Below are 26,962 nucleotides of genomic sequence, written 5' to 3' on the forward strand. Positions count from 1 at the left end.
AGCTTGGCTGTCATGAGTAATGAGGCTGTGAACATCCATGTACAAGTGTTTTTGTAGATACGTGTTTTTTCTTAGGTATATTCCTGGGAGTGGAATTTCCTTATAATTAATTATGTTGAGCATCTTTTCTTATACATATTGACCATTTGTATATCTTCTTTTGAGAAATGTCTATTCCAATCCTTTACCCATTTTAAAATTGGATTGTCCTTTTATTATTGACTTGTTAGAATTCTGTATATATTCCTGAAACAAGCCTCTTACTGGATGTATGATTTACAAATATTTTCCCCTGTTCTGTGGGTTATCTTTTCACTTTTACGGCAGTATTCTTTTACACACACAAGTTTTTAATTTTGATGAAGTCCAATTTATTTTTTCATTTGTTACTTTCACTTTTGATGTCGTATCTAGGAAACTATTGCCAAATCCAAGGTCAGGAAGATTTACTCCTATATTTTCTTCTAAGAGTTTTAGCTCTTACATTTATCTGTTTGACCTATTCTGAGTTAATTTTGTTTATGTGGTGTGTGGTAGCGATCCAGCTTCATTCTTTTGCATGTGACTTATCCTGTTGTCCCAGCACCATTTGTTGAGAAGATTATTCTTTCCCACATTGAATTGTCCTGGTACTCTTGTTGAAAATCAATTGACTGTAAATACAAAGATTTGTTTCTGGAATCATAATTCTATTCCATTGACCTATATATCTGTCCTTATGCTAGTACCACACCGTCTTGATTACTGTGGCTCTGCAGTAAGTTTGAAATTGGGAAGTGTGAGACTCTAACATTTTTCTTTCTCAAGATTGTTTTGCCTATTTTGGGTCCCTTGAGTTTCCATATGAGTTGTAGGATCAGCTTGTCAATTTCTACAAAGAAGTCAGCTGAGATTCTAGTGGAGATTGCTATTCCAGGCATACATCCACAAGACCAACAAGAAAAGAGACTGGTTTCTATTTCCTTCTGCTTTTCCCTAGTCTCAGCAAAAGTCCCAGAATTATCTTTGGATCACTTGCTTGTCCTGGAAGCTTATTGTTAATAATTGTTAAGGGGTTGTGAAATTCCAGTCAGTCCTGAATCAGGTACCCATCCTGGTGCTAGGGGTGGGTCAGCCACACCCAGACTAAATGGATGAAGTGTGGATAAGGGAGGTTTCAGCAGTGGAAGTGTGGGGGTTAGAGGCATGGTTGCCAAAAATAAGTGTCCAGTATAGCTTCTACAGTAAAATAATCCAGGATAATACATATTGTAGGAAACCAGCATTTAAATATTCTTTTTTTCCACCTATTCCATCCTTGGCATTGGTAGCTAGGATAAAACTTTTTCCTGCTCATTGAAGTCTCTCATTTAACCTTTTCATTCTGTCTCAAGTAGAGGATGACCAAAAAAAAAGGAGAGAAGATGGAGAGGGAGGGGAGGAACAGAAGGATAGTCTAAGAGCAATCTAAGGGAACAGGGACTAGTACAGCCCCACAGTTTTCACCTGCCCTTTTCTTACTTTGAATGTCTTATGATTTCTGAAGAAACTGCAGATTAATTTAATACAGAAAGCAGATTAATGGCCCCTTCATCCTCCATGCCTCATTCCTTATACAGTTCATCACTCCTGAGCTGTACTCCAGCATCCTCGCAGTGGACATGGTGAAAGAGCAGTGTGTCCCTGTACTAATCTGGACTGTCCATCAGTCTGCATTTAAATAGCGTGTAATGGAAGTGAGACTCTTCATGTGGCTTCTGAAACTCCAGGAACTTTGTGCTTATAAAGAGAAGTTTCTCTTGGTTATAGTTTCTGTACTTCCAAACTCTATAAAGTAAAAATAGTGGTGTATTGAACTTCCCCCAGATAAATACAGAACCTGTTATAGGAAACATATTGTTTCAGTTACTATTATAGTTTACCAGCCACTTTCAAAACTTAACTGAAGTTATGCAGTGTCGTGTGTGCATGTGTGTGGTTAACATTTTTCAGATCCCTGTAAGCTAAGACTAGTTTAGTACCACATTTTTTCCAGTTTAAGACACATTGTTTCATATTTCAGCAACTCTGAAATCAGGAAGCATCTTACAGTCAGGGCCATGTCATTGTTTAACTGGCAGATATTTTTCTTTTTTATGTTATGTAAAAAAATGTGTGTCTAAAAATTCATGGGGTCCCAAATTTGATAAAGTGTAATTGAGGATGTCTTGAATGCCTTCTACCCAAAAGTCATGGTGGTTTTGGGGAATGTTAACACCAACCAGAGTAATGGGAGTTGAGCGGTAAGTGAGAAGTTGCTACTGTTCTATACCTGGGTAGATTTCTAGAAGTGAGGAGCCAAAGTTTGGGGGTTACTCTGCCAGGAGGGACAGTGTAGGAAGATATGGCTTTCTTCTCAGCTCTGCTGTGTGCTTCCTGCCTGACCTTAAGTAGGTCACTTAATCTGCCTGATTTTAATTTCCTTAACTGGTTGGACTAAGGTGATTTCAAAAGCGCTTCCATTTCTCAGGTTCTCAGGAATTGATTCTTTTGTTTCAGAAAAGGGGGATGGCCTAAGGCAGATCTTCAGACTCCCTTGAAAAGGGCTTAAAACATCATCAGTAATGTCTAATTTCAGGAGCACTAATTCTTTGCTCAGCAAGCCATCATCTGGTGATTGGTTTGGTTTCCTAGTAATAATGTTTATGCGAAGTCCCTGGGTGATACGCGTGGTTAGTGTGCTCAGCTGCTAACTGAAAAGTTGGTTCAAGGTTTCAGTCCACCCAGAGGCACCTCAGAAGAAAGGCCTGGTGATCTATTTCTGAAAACTCAGCTGTTGAAAAGAGCAGAGCACAGCTCTACTCTGACACATATATGGTTGCCGGGAGTCGGAATCAACTCCATGGCAACTGGTTTTTTGTTGTTGTTTTAACGTTTATGCAAAGAACGGCAGCCTTCAAGTTGGGAGTTTCTGTAGACTATGAAACCAGGATCAGGAAACGTCACCTTCTGAAATAAAAATTTACAATCTCATCCCAAGAAGTTTACCAGCCAGGGGTTCATTTGTGCCAGTGTGGAGATAAGGCCATGAGGCTGGCTCCTGACATCCAATATAGGGTCAGGCTGCCTCCCTGGGAAGTAAGCATCCTGTATAAAATGTAAGCGGGAGAAAATAAGCTGTAGTTTTAGAGAAAGATTACTTAAATCCTTGGCAAGAAAATGTTGATCACAGGGTATGCCAGTGGTTGCAATGCGTTATTGGAGGGTCAAAACAAAAACCAAACCCAGTGCCCGTCGAGTCGATTCCGACTCATAGCGACCCTATAGGACGGAGTAGAACTGCCCCATAGAGTTTCCAAGGAGCTCCTGGCGGATTCAAACTGCTGACCCTTTGGTTAGCAGCCATAGCACTTAACCACTACACCACCAGGGTGGATGCAGAAAATTAGTGTTTACCTAATTTTGTTTAAGAAGGTGAGAGACATAGTACCTGGCAGGCCTGAATGTTCTGATCCCTAGAAAAGCAGACACTGAAGTAAACAGTGAATAAAACATCTCGCCCGCCCACCTAGTTTGTGCTCAGATTTAGTGCTGACCATTCAACCTCTGGAGCCCTGGTGGCACAGTGGTTAAGTGTTCGGCTGCTAACTGAAAGGTTAGCAGTTCAAATCCATCACCTGCTTCTTCGAAACCCTATGGAGCAGTTTTACTCTGTTCTACAGGGTTGCTTTGAGTTGGAATCAGCTCGACGGCAATGGGTTTGTCAGTTTTATTCAGCTGCCCAATTACAAATTCTGTTTGCCTATACCATAGTCCTCGGCTGGAGGGACTCCAGAAAGTATGCTAATGTCCTGCCATAACGTAATAAATGCATACCATTTTGACATTACTTGGTGTGTATACACTTGGTTTGTATGAATCAGTGACCGAGGACCCATCAGACTTCTGTACCTGAGCAGCCCTAGGGCTCAGCCAAAGCCACCACTGGCCCTCTTTCTGGCTCCCTCAGCCACAGCAGAGTCCTGTGTGAGAAATGTATCCCTAAAGGGCTATGGCATTTCAGAGAAAGGGAAAAAACTACACCCACCTAAGGAGACCTGACAAGGCTCATGGAGAAAATGGTAGCATTTAGACATGCAGAGATAATCAGAGATGGTATTTTAGGCAGAGGGTCTAGCTTGAGCAAAGGCCCAAAGGCAGGAATACAACAAAGAAGTTTGGTTTGAGTAGAATGTAGGGTGTGTAAAAGGACTGGATGAGATGTATACTACTGCTGGGTACAGTTTGTCTCATGAGATTTTCTGATATTGAAGTAAAAGTTCTTAAATGTCCTGAGATTACTTTATTACAGTGAATCAACATTAAGTAGTAAGTCAAACGTTTACCTTTTCCTAGAGGTCATATGATCTAAGGCTTATTAAACAGCACTGTAGTATAACGTTGGAAGGGCATTGTAAATTTTTTTTTTTGCCTTAATTCTAAGTTTTAGATAAATTTTCTTAACTGGAACTAGGGAAGGCGGGTGTGTGATAACGTTCCATTCAGAACACAATAATCATTTATTTTAGAAAAATCATGGTTTACTAGTACTGTATTAGGGAAAGAGACTAAAAATCACCTACATTTCATCCTGTTATACATAAGATTGTCATGAGTCAGCACTGACTTGATGGCACCTAACATCGGTAGTCCTGCTACCTAGAGAATCATCATTGTACTTGTTGCTGATCCTTCCAGACTTTTTTGCATTGTGTAACTAAAAAATATGCCATCTTCCGTGCATTGTATAACTAAAAAATAGGGGTGTATTTAATTTTATAAAAATGAAATCAAACATATAAGTCTTTTGTAACTTGCTTCTACCTCATAGAATTTCCTTACAATGTAAGCTCCTTGGGAACTGGGACTCAGAGTCCGATGTTAGGTCCTATTCCCACATCCTGGGAGGAACATTACGTACAGGCAGTAACTGAGACAATGCTCTGTCTTCTGTTTTCAGGTTGGCAGCCCCGATGGTTCCTTCTCTGTGGGGGAATATTATCCTATTATGATTCTCCTGAAGATGCTTGGAAGGGCTGCAAAGGGAGCATCCAAATGGCGGTCTGTGAAATTCAAGGTGAGGAACCAGAAGACTTGCAGGCTTTATTTTTCTGTCTCCCTAACCAACTAAAAAAAATGCTAGCCTCTGCACGCCCTTGTCTGCTGTTCCCATGGTACAGATCAAGATGCACAGTGCACATTCCAAAAGAAAAACCAAAAACCAAACCCATCAGCGTCGAGTCGATTCCAACTCACAGCGACCCTATAGTACAGAGTAGAACTGCCCCATGTTCTGAAAGAGAGCCTTGCAAATAAAACCTAAAATTGCAGCCAGTTTTTACAAGAAAGTTAGTTAAGACGTAGTCAAAATAAGTAAGGGTGGTGTACTCTACCACTCCTCTGGTGCTCATTCGTTAGTCGCCTGCTTCTCTGGGGCGGGTGTCTATGTGCAAAACTAATTTAAGTCTTTTTACTGCAGTGACTGAACTTCTGTATTTAATCATGACGTATGCCACCACCACCACACACTCAAAACAAGCAAACAATAGTTTTCTTGGTTTTGGGAATTTTGAGACATGCTGAGAAGATGTGAGACTCAGAAGTGAGACAGGTTAGGCCTAGGGAATTTAGGGTTGGGTAGGTAGAGGAGGAAGGGTGTAGTATGCTTGTTTCTTCTCCTGAAGGCCTCTGAGGGAATGTTCACATTTTTGGTTGACTTGTCAGGGAAGTAGAAAAGGATAAATATTGCACTCTCGATTGCTTTTCAATAAACCTAAAGGGACAAATAACATCACCTTGTTTGTTGACATACAAGCCTTTTTGGCCTCTGATCAGCATACTTTACATACACACCAGCCAACAGAGAGATTCCTTCTCTGTTTTGATAAAGGATTGTAAGGAGGACTAGATGATTTCCTTTTTAAACCAACATCTTGGTGATGCTTTGAAACCAACTGTGAGGTTTTTCCTCTAGATCACTGGATGCATCTAGGAAGAGATAAATAAAAGGGGCTTTGTGTAAACCAGGAGATGTTATGAGGGCTGGCATCCTTTCTTGGAAGAAGCCCACAGTAATTGGTACTGTTGAGATCAAGAAGTTGGGTTGACTGGAGGCTATTCCAGATAAGGCTCTTCTAGTCTTTCACCTCCCTGTGCCTTGCTCCCAGTTCATTCTGTAGATAACACACGCATGGACCTGATAATCCCCGGGGAACAGTATTTCTACCTGAAGGCCAGAAGTGTGGCTGAGAGACAGCGGTGGCTGGTGGCCCTAGGGTCAGCCAAGGCCTGCCTGACTGACAGTAGGACCCAGAAGGAGAAAGGCAAGTGGTGATTGTCCTCTGGTCTGGGAACCTTGGGAACCCCTCATTGGCATCTCTGGGTTCCGTTATTTGCTTATCTTGTCTCTGATTGCCTAGCCAGCTTTTTGTTGCATACAAGTTGTATACGTCAGTGGAATTTAAACCAGGACCTATTTCTAATTCTTCTTCCTTAGCATATCATAGTGGAAAGAATACAGGTTTTGGAGCCAGTCAGTTGGGTTCAAATCCTGGTAGCTGTGTGACTTTGGCATGGGTAACCTCTGTGAGCCTCATTTTCTTCATCTTTTGAAAGGAGATAATAGTACCTACATAGGATTGCCATGAGGATTGTGGTGATACGCAAACTGCCTAGCACGTTGTCTGGCACAGATGTGACCTTTAGCAAAGAGTAACTGTGCCGGAGAAGCCTTGAATCAGAGTGTTTTGTGCAGGAACACACTGCCTGCCCCTCCCTTTCCCAGGGGTGAGATGGATGCCTAATTGTCAGGTTGCTGCTCATTAACTCAATGTCACTGGGCCCCCTGGGAGCCATGGCACAGCTTTCTCCTTGGACTGGGAAAAGAGTGCCAGGACCTATTGCCTGAGCCCAGTCAGCCTCCCAGCCCCATATGTATACCTAAAGAGATTACAGAGGGGAGGGAGCTCTGAGGAAAGTGTCTTTCCTATGACAGGTGTGCCTGGTATGCTCACTCATCAAGTAGATGTGTGAAAAGACCCCCCCTCCTTGGTGTTTTTTTAGGCTAACAACAACAAAAAATCCATTGCCCTCAAGTTGATTCTGACTCACAGCTACCCTGTAGGACAGGGTAGAACTGCCCATAGGGTTTCCAAGGAGCAGCTTGGTGGATTTGAACTGCTGACTTTTTGGTTAGCAGCTGAGCTCTTAACTACTATGCCACCAGGGCTCCCTTTAATGCTAAATCAGGAACGAATTCTAGACTCTTGGTTTTGACTCAGAGCAGGTGGTAATGTGCAGCTTTTTCATGGAGAAGAAAACAGGGGTGGTAATAATTGTAGTGAGACCTCAGCGCCAGGGTGGCTGAAATGCCTTGCTAATGAGGGAACAGCAGGTGCACGAGGGTACCATTAGCCTCAACAGGCAGTGTGCTGAGCCAGCCCTTTGCCGAAATAACAAGTGTATTGTTAGTGATAATTGAACAGTACAGAACGCTGTTACTGAGGTAGGAGCAGAGCACTGTGTTAGATAAATAGCCATGACCCCATTTTACAGATGGGAAAAAGTGTCTGCGGCAGAGCTGGACCCCAAATTCTGAATCCTTGATTTTGCTTGGAGTTGTATTAATCCCTCACATGAGTGGGTCAGATGGTATGTTGTCTACGTCCTGTACTGGTGGTTATTCAGCATGTTGGTTCATGAAATAATGTAGATTACTTCAAAAGACTGGAAATCTTGTTTTTCTGCTTTTCTTATACCCATATCTTCAACAGTATCACATCTATAACTCATACTATGAACATATGACTTTGGGTATGAGTTACATTTTCCACTGTCTGTAGTATACTAACTACAAATAATTTATGCATTTAAGAAACTTTATTGTCATATTTTGTTATTTAGAGTTTGCTGAAAACACTGAAAACTTGAAAACCAAAATGTCGGAACTGAGACTCTACTGTGACCTTCTTGTTCAGCAAGTAGATAAAACAAAAGAAGTGACTACAACTGGTGTGTCCAATTCTGAGGTAAAATATTATTGTCTTGGCTACATGAAAATAGCACCAGATTAACACACAGGTGGTGCTTACTCCCACATAATCCCTGACTATCTTGGAATGTATAATTTTTTACAGAAAAAGTAACAGAATTCAACAAAGAGAAGTAATGTGTGCATTCCCACATATGGAAGCATACAGGCTCCCTTTTTTCCTCCCTCCCTCCCTCCCTTCCTTCTTTCCATTTGAGGTTAATTAAGTGATAATATTTGGAACTTTTAACTTTAGTGCTGACTTACTAAGATAACATTTCTACCCCATTTTGCATCACTTTCTTTAGTACAGTGTTATCTGTCTTGCAGAGCCATTTCAATTTGTGTGGCTACTAAGACGCCAGCGTAGGACCTGTGAATAATGTGTCTGTCACCTTTGAAGAGACTCACAGAATTTTATTTCACTGTTGTAATTGTCATGCATTGGAATAGTTTGGTACTTTCAAAGATAGAGACACTGCTTTTTTCTTTCCACCATCAGCAAGGATTGAAATTTTTAACATTAATAAAGTTATTGTCCACTCATCCTACAAATGTGTATTAAAGAACCTGCCTGGTATTAAGCCACATGTTGAATGAGTCATGCTAACCAGAGAGGTTTTCTGGTCTGCTCTCAGAACGTTATCGCCTGACAAACAATGCTTCTAAAATGAAGAACCTGCAGATTATAATGAATGGTTTTAATAGCTACTCTTCTTAGGCAGACGGTGCACTATGCTATTACTAGGGTATATCCTTTGAGTTTTTCTAATAAAGGTGATTTAACTCACTTCCATTCTCTTCCTTTTGGGCTCTTTTATTCACTCAACAACTGCCTGTTGTGTATAAGACACTGTGCTGGGGGGTGGGAGAGGGAGGATACCTAATAATCATTTTAGTCCTGCTCATGGAGAGTTTATAGTCCAGAGCAGTGTTTCTCAAACAGGACAGTTTGCCCCCCAGGGGATGTTTGCATTGTTGGAGACATTTTTCATTGTTGTAACTGAGGGAGTGCTATGACATCTAGTGAGTAGAGACAGAGGTGCTGCTAAACATCCTGCAATGCACAGGAGAACCTGCCCCCATATACACACCCCCCAAAATCAGCCAGCCCAAAATGTCAGTGGTGCCGAGGTTGAGAAGCCCTGGTATAGAGGGAAGGGAAACGTGAGCCCAGCAATTTGTAATTCAAGGAAGGAAGTGCTAGCAGTACGTGCCTTGGGAACTTGCTGATTAAAGTGTGGTACGTGATGAGCAATGTCACCTGGTAGCTTGTTAGAAATACAGAACTGAGGAAAACAGGCCACTGAGATGTGGCCTCTGCACTCTGTAGTTGAGGTGTGGCTCGGTTTCCTGAACAATTATCAATACCCAGAGGAAAATAACGTGGAGGAAAAAAATCGATTAAGTGTTCCAATATGATACCGAGTCCCAATTGCTGAAACCACTTGGGCTCATCAGTGCTGAAAGCCAGAAAACCATTCTGAAAGCAAGCGATGGGTGATTTCTGACTTCTCACAACCACGAGAACCTCGTTGTTACTCAGGCAGTCAGAGCCATTTTTCCGTTGGTCCCGCTGCTTGTGATTCCATTTCATGTGTGTCACCGCTTGGAGACCGCACTTCTGTGGGGGCTCAGTGCCCAGCTCCTGGCACAGTGCAGGCATTTAATATTGTTGAGTTGTTACGTTAACCTAGAGTAGTGGATTAGTGTGAAGGGTCAGACTGAGGGCAAAAAAAAAAAAAAAAAAAACCCAAAACCAGACCCAGCGCTGTCGAGTCGATTCCGATTCATAGCGACCCTATAGGACAGAGTTTCCAAGGAGATTGAGGGCAAGGCTAGTATAAAGTTGATAGATGCATTGGACTCACTTAATCTTTTGTTTGTTAGTTTTTAATGACCTGATGTACATATTTGTCCAGCAAAACGGGTGTGTACATTGTTATTATTTTGTGGATAAAAACCTCCAAGGACATTCCACAATTGGGCTTTTTCTTTTTTGGCAAGGTAAAGGAGTCTTCCACTCTGGTTGTTTCGTAGGAGGGAATAGATGTGGGAACTCTGCTGAAATCAACCTGCAGCACTTTTCTGAAGACCCTGGAAGAATGCATGCAGATCGCAAACGCAGCCTTCACCTCGGAGCTCCTCTATCGCACTCCCCCGGGGTCACCGCAGCTGGCCATGCTCAAGCCCAGCAAGGTAAAGTCCAGCTTGGCTGCAACAGGACACAATGAAAAGCTGAAAAGTCAAGAAAGTTATTACACTGACTATGATCGCCATCACCCTTTGGTGATTTATAGACATTTTTTAATGGATTGCACTTTTATGTCTGGCCTCAGTGACTCAAGACAGAAATGTGAGAATTACTTATTTCCCAAATCCGGTCAGCCACTTTTGGCAATTTTACCACCTGAACATGGCTCTAACATAGCATCTTCTTTCTAACCTCCTTTCTCCGATTGAGTCTTGCCCAGACTTGTGGTAACTTCTAACTAGTTGCCTGCAGCCTTGTCAGTCAATTTACAGTATTTCTATTAATACTATATAAATTGGAGCACTTTACTTAAACCTTTCAGTGACTTTCCCATTGCCTACAGGTTGAAGTCAAAACTTTGTATCAGCAGCCTGTTTCCCTGTCATTACCTGGCTTGAAGGCGACTTATTAGTATTAACTGCTTGTGGTTGCCCCCACATCTTTGTGCCATTTCCCAGTGCCAAGAGTGGCCTTCTCACCTGTCTTTCCTTGGTTAGCTCTAACTCATCTTTCAAAATTTAACCTCCTCTTTCTTGAATCTTTAAGTTGGGCTAAGGGCTCCTCTTATACATACCCCTATTTTAGCCTTACTCTGTTTTGTAATTATCTTAAGGTCAGGAACCCATGGTATTTATACCTCCAGTGTTTGATACAATGCTGGGTCATAGTTTGCTATTTATTAATGTTTAGTGAGCATAACTGAAATACAAAGAAAGTCAATCCCCAAGGGTAGTTTAGGTCCTTCAAAAGACCACCTTCCTCAACATGGTGAATAGAATCAATGCCACTGAATTGTACATGGAAAAATTGTTAAATTGGCGACTATTTCGTTTTATATATATTTTACCACAATTAAAAAAAAAAAAGACTAACATCCGTTTCCTCAGAAATTTGGTTACCCTTATATGAATAAATAAGAAAGCTTGTTGGATCAATGACTCTCTTCTTTTGGGAGGATCTAAAACTGTCCCTGTTGAGTGAGGCAGTGTAGGTTATAGTCATATTTACTGCTTGTCATGTGTGATAAAATTCTAAATATGCTCTACTGGAAGTTTAACATATAAACTTTCTTTTGCTTCTTTTAAAGATGAAACATCCTATTGTACCAATTCATAATTCATTGGAAAGGTACAGTAACTTTTTTTTGTTTGTTCTTATTTCTAAAAATAAATAAGGATATTAATTACTCCTTGTTTAAAGAAAATAAGGATATTTTGATGGTATGGTGGTTTTTGTCATGATTTGAGATATACCAGGAGGAAACAGCGTCTTGAGTTCTTCTCAGTGAGCCCAAAGCAGTGGAGACCCCTTCACTCAGCACTGTCTAATGAAGAGGATGTTTGCATTTCCTCTAGGGTATGGATCTTGTCGCACCTAGTGTGGTGTGATAAGTGAGCCCTGGTGGTGCAGTGGTTAAACACTCATTGGCTAACCGGGAGGTCAGCTGTTTGAACCCACTAGCCGCTCTGCGGGAGAAAGATGTGACAGTCTACTTCCATAGAGAGTATAGCCTTGGAAAGCCTATGGGGCAGTTCTACTCTGTCATATAGGGTCTCTGTGAATCAAAATCAATTTGATGGCAACGGATTTGGTTTTTGGAGTGTACTTCTGTTGTGGAGGAGTTGATGGTTGATTTACGCATGCTTTTATCCAGAAAAGGAAATGCCGTTTGTTTAAAAAAAGGAATCTTAGGTATTTTTCAGGTTGAAAAAAGAATTTAAAGAAAGTCTAAATTATTTCTATTCCTCTAGATGTACCTTTGATTAAAAATAAAGTGTACATTTATATAGTTGTATTCATGTTATTTTGGGGTGTTTATTCAGTTATTCATGTAAACATTCCCATGTATTGACATAGTCTATATGTTGGTCATCTCAAATATTTTTTAATATTTCATCTCCTTTATACACTATTGTTTGCCTAGTTAATTCTTTGTTACAAGGATTGTACTCTGGTCGTTTCTAGTTTTCTCCTCAATATTCTAGGAATATCTTTATAGTTTTTTTTTCTTTTGAGGTATTCCCTGGGTATAGTCTTAAATTTTGAATTGCTAGGTTGATCTATGGTATTTCCTTAGAAAATAACAAATGTTTTCCTTGGAATCAACATGTAGCTTGGTCCCTTATTTTTATTAGAAGAAAATATTTTTATTTAATTTGCTTGGATATAATCACCTAAAATAAGATATGATTTTTCCTTTAACAAATAGAATCGGCTTTTCCTCTTGTGTATTGAATAGCCTTTTCAGTTACCCCAAAGAGCGGCAGGTCCTTCCAGATATGTTGTATTTGTTTGTTTTTTTCTGTCAGAAACTTTGCAGGGAGTACTCTCCCCTGACCACCACATGTGGCTTCTAGACAGTTAACTGCTAGGCAAACACATGAAAGTGGCCCAGTGTTTTTGAGAGCTGAGGCAGAAAAACACCACCTAGGAAGAAGTTGAGGAAAGTGAGAGAATTGTTCAGTGTGGCACCTGGAGAAAGCTGATTGAAAACCAAGGAACCGTCAATGACTATTTCCTGATACTAGTGGAAGCAAGAAGATTGGGTCAACTGAGGGTGCAGGAAGAACCATTAATGGCTCTTTGATTTCTAAACTGCAGCCTTGAGACAGACCCACCCCTGTCATAGGCAGAAGCCTATCTTGGGAGGCAGGAGAGTGAGAAGGCCTGTCTTCAACAACTCCGTCTTTTAATTGATGTTAAAGGAAGTTGGAGACTGTGATCCCTTCCCCCAACCCTCAGAATAAGATCTACCTGAGCAATCTATTTATAACCAAATAATTAGACTTTTTGGCTTTTTTCCTTTTTAAAAAATTTTCAGACAAATGGAGATGAACAGCTGTGAAAATGGATCTTTAAATATGGAAATAAATGATGATGAAGAAATCCTAATGAAAAACAAGAGGCCCTTATGTCTGAAATCTGCGGAGAGAGACTGCAGTATATCAAGTGAAGAAAATATCGATAATATAACAGGTAAAAACAAAAGTGTTGGATGTCTGAAGCAAGCCTTTGAATAATAGGATCTTGGGGTTAGATTCATTAAGTGTGACCCAACACTGGATAGGGAGTGACCTCAAAACAGTGTATTAGGATGTTGGCTTGCTAACAGCAGGTTGCTTGACTAAACAATTTTCTGCCATCCCATCTGACCCTGTGTTTAGGAGGCACAATGAAGAGAAAATTCCCTGTCAGTGTTCCCTGCCATGATGAGTTATATAGTCAGCAGTAGCTGCTTGTGCTCATTTCTGAAGGTGTGGCTACTTCATTGGCCTTCCACCCTGAATCTCAAAATCCTTTGAACTTAGAGTATAAAGTCAGCCATAAGAATGTAAAATTAGAGCAATTCAGTTTCTCATCCTGGTTTCTGATGGGGCTCGGGGCTGTCAGAATTTACCAGCCACCGTTCTTCACCTACCTTCTTTGTGTTCATCAAACCAAATCCCACATTTCAGGTAACAAGCCTGTAGTTGAGAGTGCTGCCCTTTTGAATTTGCTGATTCCCTTGGCACTGAAGCATTGCTTATCACTAAAACCCACTTCCAGTCAGTTCAAGAGCTTTTAACTGTGTTGTAGGTACTTAAGTATTTTGAAATTAAAATTTTTAAAGAAAATTCTCCCTTTATTTCCCCTGAAATAAGAGACCCTGTTTTTATAGGTGAGTTGGGGGGAAAAGAAGGTTCGTTTTCTTAGTTGTTAATCTCAGACAAGCAGTCCACACATCTCTTTTCCTAGTCACTGAGTAAATAATACAGACCAAAAAATTTTCATCAAAAAAGTACTTTCATTTATTTGACCCTATAATTTCATTTCTAGAAATTTGTTCTCAGAGAATAGTTAGATTTAAAGCCAGAGATCTGTGGACAGGGATATTCCTTATGATATTATTTATACAGGTAAAATTTTGTAAACCACCTAAATGCCCCCCATATGAGTATGATGCAATCTTGCACAGTCATTAAAATCATGATTTGCAAAGTATTAAATGATTTAAAAGTATTCATGATACACTGTTCAGTGAAGACAAGCAGGATGTAAATCTCCGTATACTTTAAACCAGTTTTGTTTACATGTGTATTTGTATGTAAACGTATATGTATAATGTTTCACAGATTTTTATTTCTGTATACTTTTCTGTGGAAACCCTGGTGGCGTAGTGGTTAAGTATATGGCTGCTGACCAAAGGGTCAGCAGTTCAAATCTGCCAGGCGCTTCTTGGAAACTCTATGGAGCAGGTCTACTCTGTCCTATAGGGTCACTATGAATCGTAATTGACTCGACGGCAGCGGGTTTTATACTTCTCTGTGTTTTAGAAATTTTCAGCAATGACCGTATATTAATTTTTGCAATAAGTATATGATAGGTTAGTAACACATATCTTCTGCTTTGCAGTCCAAGGTGAAATAATGAAGGAAGATGGAGAGGAAAACCTAGGAAATCATGACAGCTTGGCACAGCCTGAATCAAACTCCTCCTCCAACAGCTCGGAATCCCACTGGGAAGAAGGCAACGAAGTTCTCCCGACTTTCTTTAGTACCATGAACACCAGGTAGTCTATACCTTCTAAAGGCACTGACAGTTGAAAACTAGCTTCCCTTCTGGAAAATCAGTCCTGGTACTCCTTTCATGTGATGGCATGTCCTAAGAGAATAAAGAACATGCTATGCCAAGTATCTGCTTTACTGTTTACCTTGTCCGAAGCAGTGGATGAGAAGGAATTGGAATGTGAGGGTACACTCTGTGAACAGATTTTGACTTGTTTTGGGGGATTGTCTTTGAAAACTGATTTTATTAGACCTTATAATGGAAAAACAATCAGTGGGCATATCTGTGAAATCAGGCCAAGTGATTTGCCCTACAGAGGGGCAGCTGTTCCCATGACTGCCTCTGAACTGCAGAGTGCTGATTTTGTATTTTCAACCTTTCCTCCTCTATATCATCAAATTGTTTAGCTTTAGTGACATTGAACTTCTGGAAGACAGTGGCATTCCCACAGAAGCATTCTTGGCGTCATGTTATGCTGTGGTTCCAGTATTAGGTAAGATCGCTGCAGTTGCCTGTCATTCATTACTCTCTGACGTCTGTTTCCCTGAACTATGTGTACAGCAAGATGGTCTTCTTAGCTACCTCTTCATATCACCAGCCCCATACAGTTAAAACTATATGACCTTAAGCATTATTGCATATTTCCATCTCATTTCTAATTATAGTTAACATTGACCTCAGAATAGTGTAATGAGAAGAGAAGATTTTCACATAAAAACAAAAATGAAAGTATTTGAAAAATAGACCTTTATATCCACTGGTAGTGTGGTGGTTTTTGTGTGCTGTCGAATTGATTCCTGCTATAGCAACCCTCTATGACACAGTAGAATTGCCCCATAGGGTTTCCGAGACTGTAAGCTTTATGGAAGCAGACTGCCATGCCTTTCTCCAACAGAGCTGCTGGTGTGTTGGAACTGCCGACCTTTTGGTTAGCAGCCGAGCGCTTAACCACTGCGCGACCAGGGCTCTTTTATCCATTGATACTGTGAAAAATTTACAAGTTAAAAAAAAATTTTTTTTACACATTTAAAAAAATATAAATTTATTTTAAGTTCAAACTTGAATTTACTTAATATAAAGTTAGTAGTACCAGGGATCATTAATGTAGTGAAATTGCTATATGACCCGTTTAACTATGCATCTGTTTTTTTTTTTTAATTGAGGTATAACTTGCTTACAGTGAAATGCATAGAACTTAAGCGTTATAATTAAATGAATTTTGACAAGTGCATCTACCTGTATAATCCATATCCCTGGCAAGACGTAGAATATTCCCATCACCTTAGAAAGTTCCCTGTGCCAGTTGCTTCCCAGCTGACCACCCACCCAGAGGAAGCCATTTTTCTGATTTCTGTCACCATAGATTAGTTTTGTTTGTTCTAAAAGCTACATAAGTGGAATCATGTAGTATATAGTCTTTTGTGTCTAGCTTTTCTCTTTTAGTGTGTTTTTGAGATTCATCTTTGCTATGGTTGTTAATACCTTTTTATTGCTGAGGTGTATTTTATTGAATGACTGTATCACAGTTTGTTTACTCATTATCCTGTTAATGGATATTTGAGTAGTACCCAAAGTTAGCTAAACTGCAAAGCCTGAGGGCACAGCCCCTAAGACTGCCCTCATTTCTGGTACCAACAGCAAGTTTGGGAGGTTCCCAAAGTCATCCTCAAGTTTAATAATTCCCTGGAAGAGTTCAAAGAACTCACCAAAAGCTGTTACACTCACAGTTAACTGTTTGTTATGCATAAATGATACAGGTAAAAAACAAAACAAAAGTCCACCAAAGAAAGAGATACCTAGGACAAAGTCTGGATGGGTTCCAGATGCGAAGCTTCCATTGTCCTCAGGACGTGTTACTCTCCCCGCCATCGATGTGTAAAAAATAGGCACAGAGCATTGCCAGCTAGGGAAGCTTATGCAGGCTTTAGTGTTTAGAGTCTTTATTGGTGCTTTATTACATGGAGTTGGCACAGGACCAGACGACGTTTCATTCTGTTATATATGAGGTCACCATGAGTAAGAGACGACTAGATGGCAGCTAATAACAACAAATTATATGGTCATGATTGATAATTGATTACCTGTGTGGTTGAATTCAGTCTCCAGCACCCTTGAACCCAGAGGTTGAGCTGATATCACGTGGCCCGAGGAGCCTACCATGAGTCCCCTTACCACCGTAAACTATTAGGTTTGTTCTGAGGAACCCACCATGAACAGAGACACTTCTGTCACTCAGGAAATTCCAAGGGTTTAGAGGTTACCTCCCAGGAGCCAGGGACAAAGATCAGACCTGTCTTTGGGCAGGGCCAAATTCTTTACTATACAAGTGGTTTCTAATTCAGGGCTATTACAAGTAAAGCTGCTATGAACATTTTTGTATCTGTTTGTGGATCTGTGTTTTCATTTCTCTTGAGTGAATACTTAGGAGTGGAATTGCTGGTTCATAGGGTAGATACATGTTTAACTTTATAAGACGCTGCTGAATAGTTTTACAGAGTGGTTACGCAGTTGTACGCTTTCACCAGCAATGTACGAATGTTCTAGTTGCTTCACATCTTCCCCAGCATTCGGTGGTGTTAGTGTCTCATTGTGGCTTTAATTTGCATTTACCTGATGGCTAATGATATTGAACACTTTTTCATGTGATTTGGTCATTACCATATCTTCCTTTATGAAGAGTGTGTTCAGATCTTTAACCCATTTTTATTAGTTGGTTGTTTGTCTTATTATTGAGTTGTAAAAGTTCTTTACAAATTCTGAATAAAATTCCATTTTAGGTATATGCATTGTGAATATTTTCTCCTAGACTGTGGCTTGCTTATTTCTTTTCTTATAGATGTCTTTTGAAGAGCACCAAAAAACTGAGCCTGTGGCCATATAGTCAGTTGCGACTCATAGCGACCCGATAGGACAGAGTAGAACTGCCCCATAGGGCTTCCAAGGAGCAGCTGGTGGATTCGAACTGCCACTTTTTGGTTAGCAGCCAAGCACATAACCACTACGCCACCAGGGCTCCAGAAGTTCTTAATTTGGATGAAGTTCAGTATTCTAATTTATGTCTTTTCTTTCTTTTATAGTTAGTGCTTTCAGGGTCCTAAGAAATCATTGTCTACGCCAAGGTCATAAAGATCTTCTCCTTTGTTTTCCTTAAGACTCTAGATTTTGTTTTTAAGTCCTACCTTTAATGCATCTTAGAATTAGTTTTAGTATGTGGTGTGAGGTAGGGTGTTGAAGTTAATGTTTTTGGTTTTCCTTTTGATACCTGTCTGTTAAGAGCCATTTGTTGCAAAAATCTCCTTTCCTCTTTACATTGCTTTGCAGCTTTGTTGAAAGCAGTTAATCTTCTATAAGTGTAGGTCTATTTCTGGACTTTCTCTTCTGGTCCAGTGATCTCTTTGGCTTTCCTTATGCCAATACTACAATGGCTTACTTACTGTACCTTAAAAAAAAAAAAGGCTTAAAATCAGATAATGTAGGTCTTCCAATTTTGTTCTTCTTTTTCAAGAATATTTTGGCAATTCTGAGTTCTTTGCATGTCCGTATAAAATTTTAGCTTTTCATTTCTATTGCAGAGCATATTGGGATTTTGATTAAGATGGCATTGAATATAAATCAGTTAGGGGAAAGTTGGCATCTTAAACAACAGTGAGTCTTCTGATTCGTGAATGTGCTATATCTTTTCATTTATTAAGGTTGTCTTTCTTTTCTCTCAACCATGTTTTGTATCGCTTCTAGTGTAGAAGTCTTACATATCTTTTGTTAGGTATAAATTTTAAACTTTTATGCTTTTGATGCTGCTGTAAAAAGTATTTTATTTCATTTTTCAGTTGTTCATTGATAGCATATAGATACAATTTATTTTTTTTAAATCATGAGTTAACATAAAATGCCATCTCTGCATATATTGTGGTGATCATGTTTTTTCCTATATTTTGGTAATGTAGTGAATTACATTGTTTGGTTGAATTTAAGCTTACCATCTTGATGTTTACTTTCTATTTTTCCCATCTATTCTTTGTTCTTTTTTTTTTTTTTTAACTCTTTTCCTGATTTCTAGCAAATGAATTGAGTACTTTTTGAGCATTCTATTTTATTTCCTCTTTTGTCATTTTAGCTACATTTCTCTGTTCTCACCTTTGTTTTATTTTTTAGTAGTTGATCTTGTCCAGAAGAAATATTTGAACCACATATGTAATTTAAAATTTTGTATTAGGCACAATAAAATAGGAAAGTAAAACATATAAAATTAATTTTAATTATTTATTTCATTTAACCTAATATATCAAAAATGCTATCATTTCAACATGTAATCAATATAAAAGAATCACTAATGAGATATTTTGCATTCTTTTTTTTGGAACTAAGTCTTCAAAATAGGGTGCGTATTTTACACTTGCCATGCATCTCAGTTTACCCCAGCCACAGTGCACGTGCTCAATAACCAGGGTCAGGTGGCTCCCGTATTGGGCAATGTAGCCCTAAGCATTACAGTGAATAAGCCACTTATGACCCATTATAGTTACTCAGAGTACTGTAATATAAAAAGATGATGACAGTGTCCTGGAATCCTTTTAAACTTCTGTTTCGAAAATGATTTAGAAGCAAAAATAAAAGTAATTGGGGAAAAGATCTGCCAAATTGTTGTTACCGTAAAAAAATTTTTTTCCAAAGGTGTTTTCAATCTTTTCTGTAGACAAACTTGGCCCTACAGTGTTTGCTCCTGTTAAAATGGATCTTGTTGGAAACATTAGGGTGAGTATACTGGTTTGTCTCTGTGGAAATTTTTAAATAAAGGGGAAAAGTTTCTTAAAGCTTTTATGTTTGACAAGAATAAAAGAGTGAAAAATGTACCGAAGCTCTTTAAGATAGCAAATATCTTACCATATTTTGAACCCTCGATAAGGGAATTAGTAACTAAGCCCTTATTGTGAGCTAGAGGCGAACTCTTTTGGAGGTGGAATATTCATTTGAAACCTGAGACCAGGGTTTCCTTTTCATGCCCCAGAGCATGAATGAGTGAGATTTTACCCTTATGTCAACACTGATACTGTGCTTTTTAAGCTTAAACGATAACAAGTCACATTTTTCCAAAGAGCATGGGTAGTGAAATAGCCATCCAGGGCTCAGGACTCAGAAGACCAGAGTTTGAGGTGCACCTGTGGAACCGTCAGCAACTCAGTGATTCTCTGAGCCTATTTCTTCCCCTGTAAAATGAGGGAGTTGTATGCATAACTTCCGCTAAAGTTTGTGTCCCATTTTAAGTGTAGATTGAACATTACCTTCTTGAGAATACAGTAGCCAGTGAAAATCTTTTGTCCTTGTCAATAGATACTATTCTTTAAGTGAGCAGTTTAAGGAATTCCTGTCTGGACAGGTGATTAGAATTAGCTTCTTTAGAAACTGTATACTTGGAGGTAATTCCTTATTCAGGAATAGGCGATTGTTGAGCATAATGCTCAGCATAAGAAGTATCTCCAAGGACAGCTGTGAGAGAGGTTCTGAGAGGGAAAAAAATAAAGAACAATGCCTTAAAACCCTAAGAGACTAACTTTATTTAATTCCCATTTAAACCTCATAAGAACTCTCAAACAAAAACATATTGCCTTGGAAACATAAGGAAAAAGGTAATAGAGGCTTAATTTATTTTGATTTCTTAGAGGCCTGTTTGCCAGCATTATAAATCTCACCACTGTACTAATTTGCTTGATAGCATTACAGTTCTTAACTTAGATTCTTCCCCTGCTTTTCCTTCAGAAAGTAAATCAGAAGTATATAACCAACAAGGAAAAGTTTACCACCCTCCAGAAGATAGTGCTGCATGAAGTGGAGGCGGATGTAGCCCAGATCAGGAACTCGGCAACAGAAGCCCTCTTGTGGCTGAAGAGGTGAGGCAGCTGAGTTGGGGCAAACCAAAAACCAAAACCAAACCCAGTGCCATCGAGTCGATTCCGACTCATAGCGACCCTATAGGACAGAGTAGAACTGCCCCCATAGAGTGGGCAGCAGCAGTTAAAATCCAACTCAGTGGAAATGCCACCAGAAAAAACTTCGTTGAACAGAGGAGATGACTTGTCAGTGAAGAGCTATCCTCATTACGTATACTCATTACATAGGCCTTCCTAGAAGGCCCAATGCATGTAGCACCAACGTTTGTTTGTTTCCCTCTTGATGGCGATTAATAGTATTAATAAATAGGCCTCAACTAATAGTGTATTTAAGAACTCTTAAAAGATGGTAAAATCAACCAGTTTTTATTTAAGTCAGTGGTTCTCAAATTTCAGTGGAGGGCTTGCTAAAAACACAGATTGCTGGGAGCCACATCCCCAGATTTTCTTATTCGGCCTGAGAATTTGCATTTCCAGCAAGTTCCCAGGTGATGCTGAAGCTGCTGGTCCTGGAATCATACTTGGAAAAACACTGCTTTAAATATATCAGATGGGAGAAGGGAAAGGTCCTGAGTCAGATAAAGGGAAATACCAAGAAACTCAGAAAGGACTGCCATGTGACTTGGCTTGTTTACCGCTGTTTACAAGGTATTAAAATAGAAGCTGGTATCTACCATTTCTTTATACCCATTCAACATAAGTGAACTTTGAAAGTAATGTTTCTTCTTCTTTTTTGTTTTAGAGGTCTCAAATTTTTGAAGGGATTTTTGACAGAAGTGAAAAACGGAGAAAAGGATATCCAGACAGCCCTGAGTAAGTGTTCATTTGATCTTGATTGATGAATAGACTATGTAATGAGACCCCTGTAAGACAAGACACCTTAGAGGGAAAGTTTCTGCTTTTCAGGTTTGATTTCGATTCTTTTCTTATTACATTATTATTATTTGTTTGCTTCCTGTGTACTTTGGTAAAAAAGAACCCATGAGACAATGACCTGGTAATTTAAATCTAACTTATTAAAAATGAAAATATCTTTTAAAAAGAGCTAAATTAATGAAGAGCTATACCTTAATCTCATATAGGAAGACCTGGTATTAAGTGGTTAATTCTTCCTAAATTAATTTTCAAGTACAATGCAGTCCTCCAAAATCAATACCCAAAGATAAACTTTTACTTAGTTTTGGAGACCATGAAAAGGGAGGGTGTGGGGAAGCTTGGGGATTTGCATGGGAGGGAGATTAAGGTTAGTCATCATGCGTACTCCTCAAATGCGCTGTACGTCCCATTTTGTAGTGGTAGAGCTGAGACTGGGGTGCAGGCCTTGGTCAGAGGAGATTGTCCTGTTTCCAGGGTCTTAATGCAGTGATTCCAACATTGCTGCTACTTAATAAACGATGGGTGGGTAGAGCGATGGATGGAAGCATTCTCCCAGTGTTCTTATCAGAGTGCCTGAACTCTCCCCATTGGCCTATAGGAAATTCTTCCAGCATGAGCCTTGAGGAATGTGTCAGGGAATTCCATGTTATTTTGAAGCCCTGTATTATTATAATGTAGAGATCTACACGGTCAAGTTCTAAGTAGCCATGATTATAAACAGTGAAATGTATTAACTGGGTGTTTCTGTTGGCGGGGGTGGGGGGTAGGGTGCCAGTGTTTACTGCAGCATTTTGTCAGTATCAGGAGTAAATCCTGCTTCCTTATGTTGGTCCTCCCTCTGGGGCACAGGTCTTGAGGGATTTGACCCCCATGTGATTTCCCCAGTCCGCCCTGTCAGGAAGCTTGTCAACATGCCATGAAACAGTAAGAGCTGACTTTTGTGTAGCGCCTTATGAATAACTTAGACAACTTAATCCTCACATCAGCCCATTTTTACAGGCTTGGGAACTGAAATTCTGACATTAAGGTATTTTCTTAAGGACACCCAGCATCTCATGCAGGATCACTTCAGAGCCTCTGCCTCCAAAGTCCACACTCATTTCTCCCACAGAGCGTCTTCTCCACCATCACTGGGCAGGCTGCAGTTTTTGGTTCCCCATATGTCCCTGAATTTCCAGAACAATCTCGGTTATATTTTCCCCTGTGTGTCCTGATTTCAAGTACTAAAAATACGTTCACCATATTTATTCATACCCCCTAACCAGTATCTCTCAAACTTCAGGGAGTGTAGAACGGTTAGGATCATGGGCTCTGGACTGACTCTATGAGTCCCACCATGGGATAGCATTGTGCCCTTAGGCAAGTTACTTAACCTCTCTGTGACTCAATTTCCTCATCTGTAAGGTTGTTGTAAAGATTAAATAGGTTCACACACATGAAAAAATTAGAAAGTATTTGGCACATAACAAGTGCTCAACAGAGGTTAGCTTCTATTATTGTTTATATTTTTATCATCATCATCGTGGCATATGAAGTTGATGACCTGCCAGAATATGAGGCTTATTTGTCCCATATAAATCTCAAATCCCAAACCAGAAACCTCCCCCCAGGCTAACTTCTTAGTATGGGTATTTCCCACTGGGAGGAAGACTCCTTCACCTACAGGAAATGCAGAAATGTGGACTTCAGCACTGTGTGCCTGGTGGAGTCCACATGTCACATGATGCTAATGCTTTATTATGGCTGTCTGTGTAAGGGGAGGACAGGAATGCTAATTCTGTTTACTCCACTGCTGAAACTGAGAGGAACTAGAACCCAGGTACTTAAAGGACACTAACAAGTGAAAAGAAGTGCCTTGATCCCAGGGGGTGGAGAAGAAGTTGAGGATATACGCTTTCTGCCCTTTCTTCACTTACCCCATTCTGCTGCTTTTCCTCCTCTACCCAACCCATTGACATTAAGTCGAAAACTGTCCCATAGGGTTTCCAAGACTGAAATTTTTACAGAAGCAGACTGCCACATCTTTCTCCTGTGGAATGGCTGGTTGGTTCAAATCAACAACTTTTTGGTAAATAGCCAAGTGCTTTTTTTTTTTAACCATTATACCATCAGGTTCTTTTTTCCTCCCCTATCTGGTGTTTTTTACTTGATTTGGAGACTGGGCCCCAAGGGTCTGTGAAGATGTTGACCTTGTGAAGAGAGAGGAGACTTGAAGGGCAAATTCTGTTCTGCAGCTGAAGTGATCACAGCCGATCTCAGCTTTTCTTTCCCCCTGTTCCCCTTTAGTGCTATTTTCATTGGCAAGGAAAAGGGGGCTATATGTTTGAGATTTTCACCCCGATGTTCAGGACAATTTTGAAGAAAATTTTCATGATTTAAATCAAATCTTTGCTTGCAGCAGTCCCTAGTTTCCTGCTGTTGTTCAATGTAGGGAGATGACCATTCTCTAAGTGAACTTCCTCCCTCCCCTCCCCCAGATAAAGACACTATACACTCTGCAAAGTACAGTTTTATGAGGAATGGTTACATAATAGCTATTCATAACCCCTAGGCTCCCTGATGCATATTTCTCCCAGATAAGAGCTTCTGTTTTCTCATTCCAAAGTCATAGGCTTTGTAAGTGGAACTGATATCTGAAATGAGGGAGAGTGGGTATATACATTAAAAAGTGTGTGCAAATTAATACCATATGCAGATTAGCTTCCCCCTTTTTTTTTATTCTAGAATTGATGTTGAGTTACTATAATAACAACTACCATTTATAGAGCACCCAGCACTCCCCTTTTGCAGTGAGTAACCTGAGGTTTAGAGAGGATAAATAACTTCCCTAGGGTCTTGTCTTAGGTTGCATTCTGTAGAGGAGCAAAACCAGTGAAGTGTCTGTGTCTGTGTCTGTGCCTGTGTCTGTGTAGAGAGAGATTTATCTTAAGGAAATGTCTTATGAAGTTGTGGAGGCTGGCAAGAACCAAATACGTGGATCAGGCATCAGGCTGGAGGCACCTCCTGACACACATGGTTGTAAAGGTTGACAAACCAAAATTGGCAAGTCTGGCAGAAGGCTGCTGGCTTACAGGACTGCAGGAGCTGGCAAATCCCAAGATCGGCAGGTCAGTTGACAGGCTGCTGGCTCATGTCCCAAGAACTGGAAGTCAGAGGATGACAAGTCGGATGCAGGATCCAGAGAGAGCTTTGTCAATATATATTGGCAAATATATATTGGATGCAGACCACACCTCTGAGGAAACTGATTGGCTGCTCACATCAGATCACAAAACGAAGGACAAGTACATAGTATCTGACAAGTGATCAAGAATCATGGCCTAGCCAAGTTGACACACAACCTTAACCATCACGGTCCATGCCTATCCCCTTAAACCATGCATAACCTTTAAATAAAGACAATTATAAATTCATACTTGCATCTAAGATGATACAACTAACACACATACAGTTGAAAACACACTAGCCCCATTTACATTTTATACTTTATAATAAATAATGGTATAAGGGAGGGAAGAAAACAAAGGTATTTACCATACACACACACACACACACACACAAACATATATATGTATTCACAAATAGAGGTATAACAAAACAAGTAAGAAATACTAAAAATTATAGTCCTCATTTCTGCAACGGTCATGTGGTTGCAGCTGGTATTTAGAACTACCTTCTCTTGCCACCCATTGCATATTCCCTTCACCCTCAGCAAGTACCTCAGCTGGTCATGGTTCTTTGCCTAGTGGGGTGACCCAAACCTTCATTCCTGAAGGGTTTTGAGCCATTAGTAGTCATGTAGGAATTGGGTTGCTGTAGTTTTACATTGACTTTAATCACAGGACATGGTAGTACTAAGAGACGTCCTAAGGGATCTCCTCCAATCCAGACATACTCTTCTCTACCTGCATTATGTAATATCAATCCAATTTCCCCTTGGTAATCAGGATTAATCACACCAGCTGATACAGTAACTCCTTTCGTTGCCTCTTGATCCAGAGGCATAAGGAGCCCAAAGTGGCTGGGTGGCATTCTTAACTTCATTTCAGTGGAATCAGTTTTGTGCCTCTTGGTGGGAGCATTCCTCCCTTTGGGACTAAGACCTCTAGACCCATAGAGCATAGGGACATGAAGCAAAAATTTCACAAGTAGGTCACAAGGGGTAATAGTGAATGGTACCATTCACATTTCCACCCCTTGATTCCTGGACCCACGAATCCTGGCTGTGGGAGAAACAGCACCATGTACTGGACATTGGTTTAGAGCATATACAGCCTTCTGGAGAACATTGCCCCAATCCTGCAAGGCATTACTACCTACCTGGCATTGTAACTGTGTCTTTAGAAGACCATTCCATCGTTCTGTCAAGCCAGCTCCTTCTGGATGATGGGGAACATAGTAGGACCAGTAAATGCCATGAACATGGGCCCATTGCCTTGCTTCATTTGCTGTGAAGTAGGTCCCTTGATTTAAGGTGCTGCTTTGTGGAACACCATGACAGTGGATAAGGCATTCTGTAAGTCCGTGGATGGTGGTTTTGGCAGAAGCCTTGTGTGCAGGGAAGGCAAATCAATATCCAGAGTAAGTATCTATCCCAGTGCAAACAAAATGCTGCCTTTTCCATGATGGAAGGGGTCCAATGTAATCAACATGGCACCAAGTTGCTGACTGATCACTTCGAGGAATGGTGCCATATGAAGAACTCAGTGTTGGTCTCTGCTGCTGACAGATTGAGCACTCAGCAGTGGCTGTAGCTAAGTTGGCCTGAGAGGAAGTCCATGTTGCTGAGCCCATGCATAACCTCCATTCCTGCCACCATAGCCACTTTGTTCATGAGCCCACCGGACAATGACAAGAATGGCTGGGGAAAAAAGATGACTGGTTTCTACAGAACACATCATTCTATCCACTTGATTGTTAAAATCCTCCCCCGCCAAAGTCACCCTTTGGTGGGCAATCACGTGAGACACAAATATCTTCATTTATTTGACCCATTCAAAGAGGTCTATCCACATACCTATTCTCCATGCCTCCTTGTCATTAATTTTCCAATCACGTTTCTTCCAAATCCCTGACCATCCAGCCAAACCATTGGCCACGGCCTATGAATCAGTATATAGTCACACATCTGGCCATTTATTTATTCTTCCAGGCAAAGTGAACAACCAGGTGTACTGCTTGAAGTTCTGCCTTTTGAGAGGACTTCCCTTTAGCACTATGCTTCAGGGAGGTCCCAGAAAGGGGCTATAGGGCCTTCACTGTCCACTTTCAGCTGGTGCCTGCATATCACACAGAACCATCTGTAAACCAGGCATGAATTTTCTCTTCCTCAGTCAGCTGATCATAAGGAATTCCCCATGAGGCCATAGGTATAGA

The 26,962-nt window shown here is 40.3% G+C and overlaps 1 protein-coding gene across 2 annotated transcripts in view; it reads left to right on the top strand.

The window, feature by feature from the left end:
• The window catches only part of PLEKHA8 (pleckstrin homology domain containing A8), an 83,247-nt gene that overhangs the window by 19,839 nt on the left and 36,446 nt on the right, over positions 1 to 26,962 (top strand). The window contains exons 2-12 of one of the 2 annotated variants that reach the window (XM_010587190.3): positions 4,958 to 5,074; positions 6,165 to 6,320; positions 7,900 to 8,024; positions 10,067 to 10,225; positions 11,368 to 11,408; positions 13,102 to 13,256; positions 14,673 to 14,829; positions 15,233 to 15,318; positions 19,519 to 19,577; positions 20,580 to 20,710; positions 21,453 to 21,523. In XM_010587190.3, the coding sequence (XP_010585492.2) occupies positions 4,958 to 5,074; positions 6,165 to 6,320; positions 7,900 to 8,024; positions 10,067 to 10,225; positions 11,368 to 11,408; positions 13,102 to 13,256; positions 14,673 to 14,829; positions 15,233 to 15,318; positions 19,519 to 19,577; positions 20,580 to 20,710; positions 21,453 to 21,523 (1,257 nt within the window). Of the gene's footprint in view, positions 1 to 4,957; positions 5,075 to 6,164; positions 6,321 to 7,899; positions 8,025 to 10,033; positions 10,226 to 11,367; positions 11,409 to 13,101; positions 13,257 to 14,672; positions 14,830 to 15,232; positions 15,319 to 19,518; positions 19,578 to 20,579; positions 20,711 to 21,452; positions 21,524 to 26,962 lie in introns of those variants that run through there. The other variant, XM_064290110.1, reaches the window with a different exon arrangement.

The sequence above is a fragment of the Loxodonta africana genome, chromosome 8 (genome assembly GCF_030014295.1).
Source record: "Loxodonta africana isolate mLoxAfr1 chromosome 8, mLoxAfr1.hap2, whole genome shotgun sequence".
NCBI lineage: Eukaryota > Metazoa > Chordata > Mammalia > Proboscidea > Elephantidae > Loxodonta > Loxodonta africana.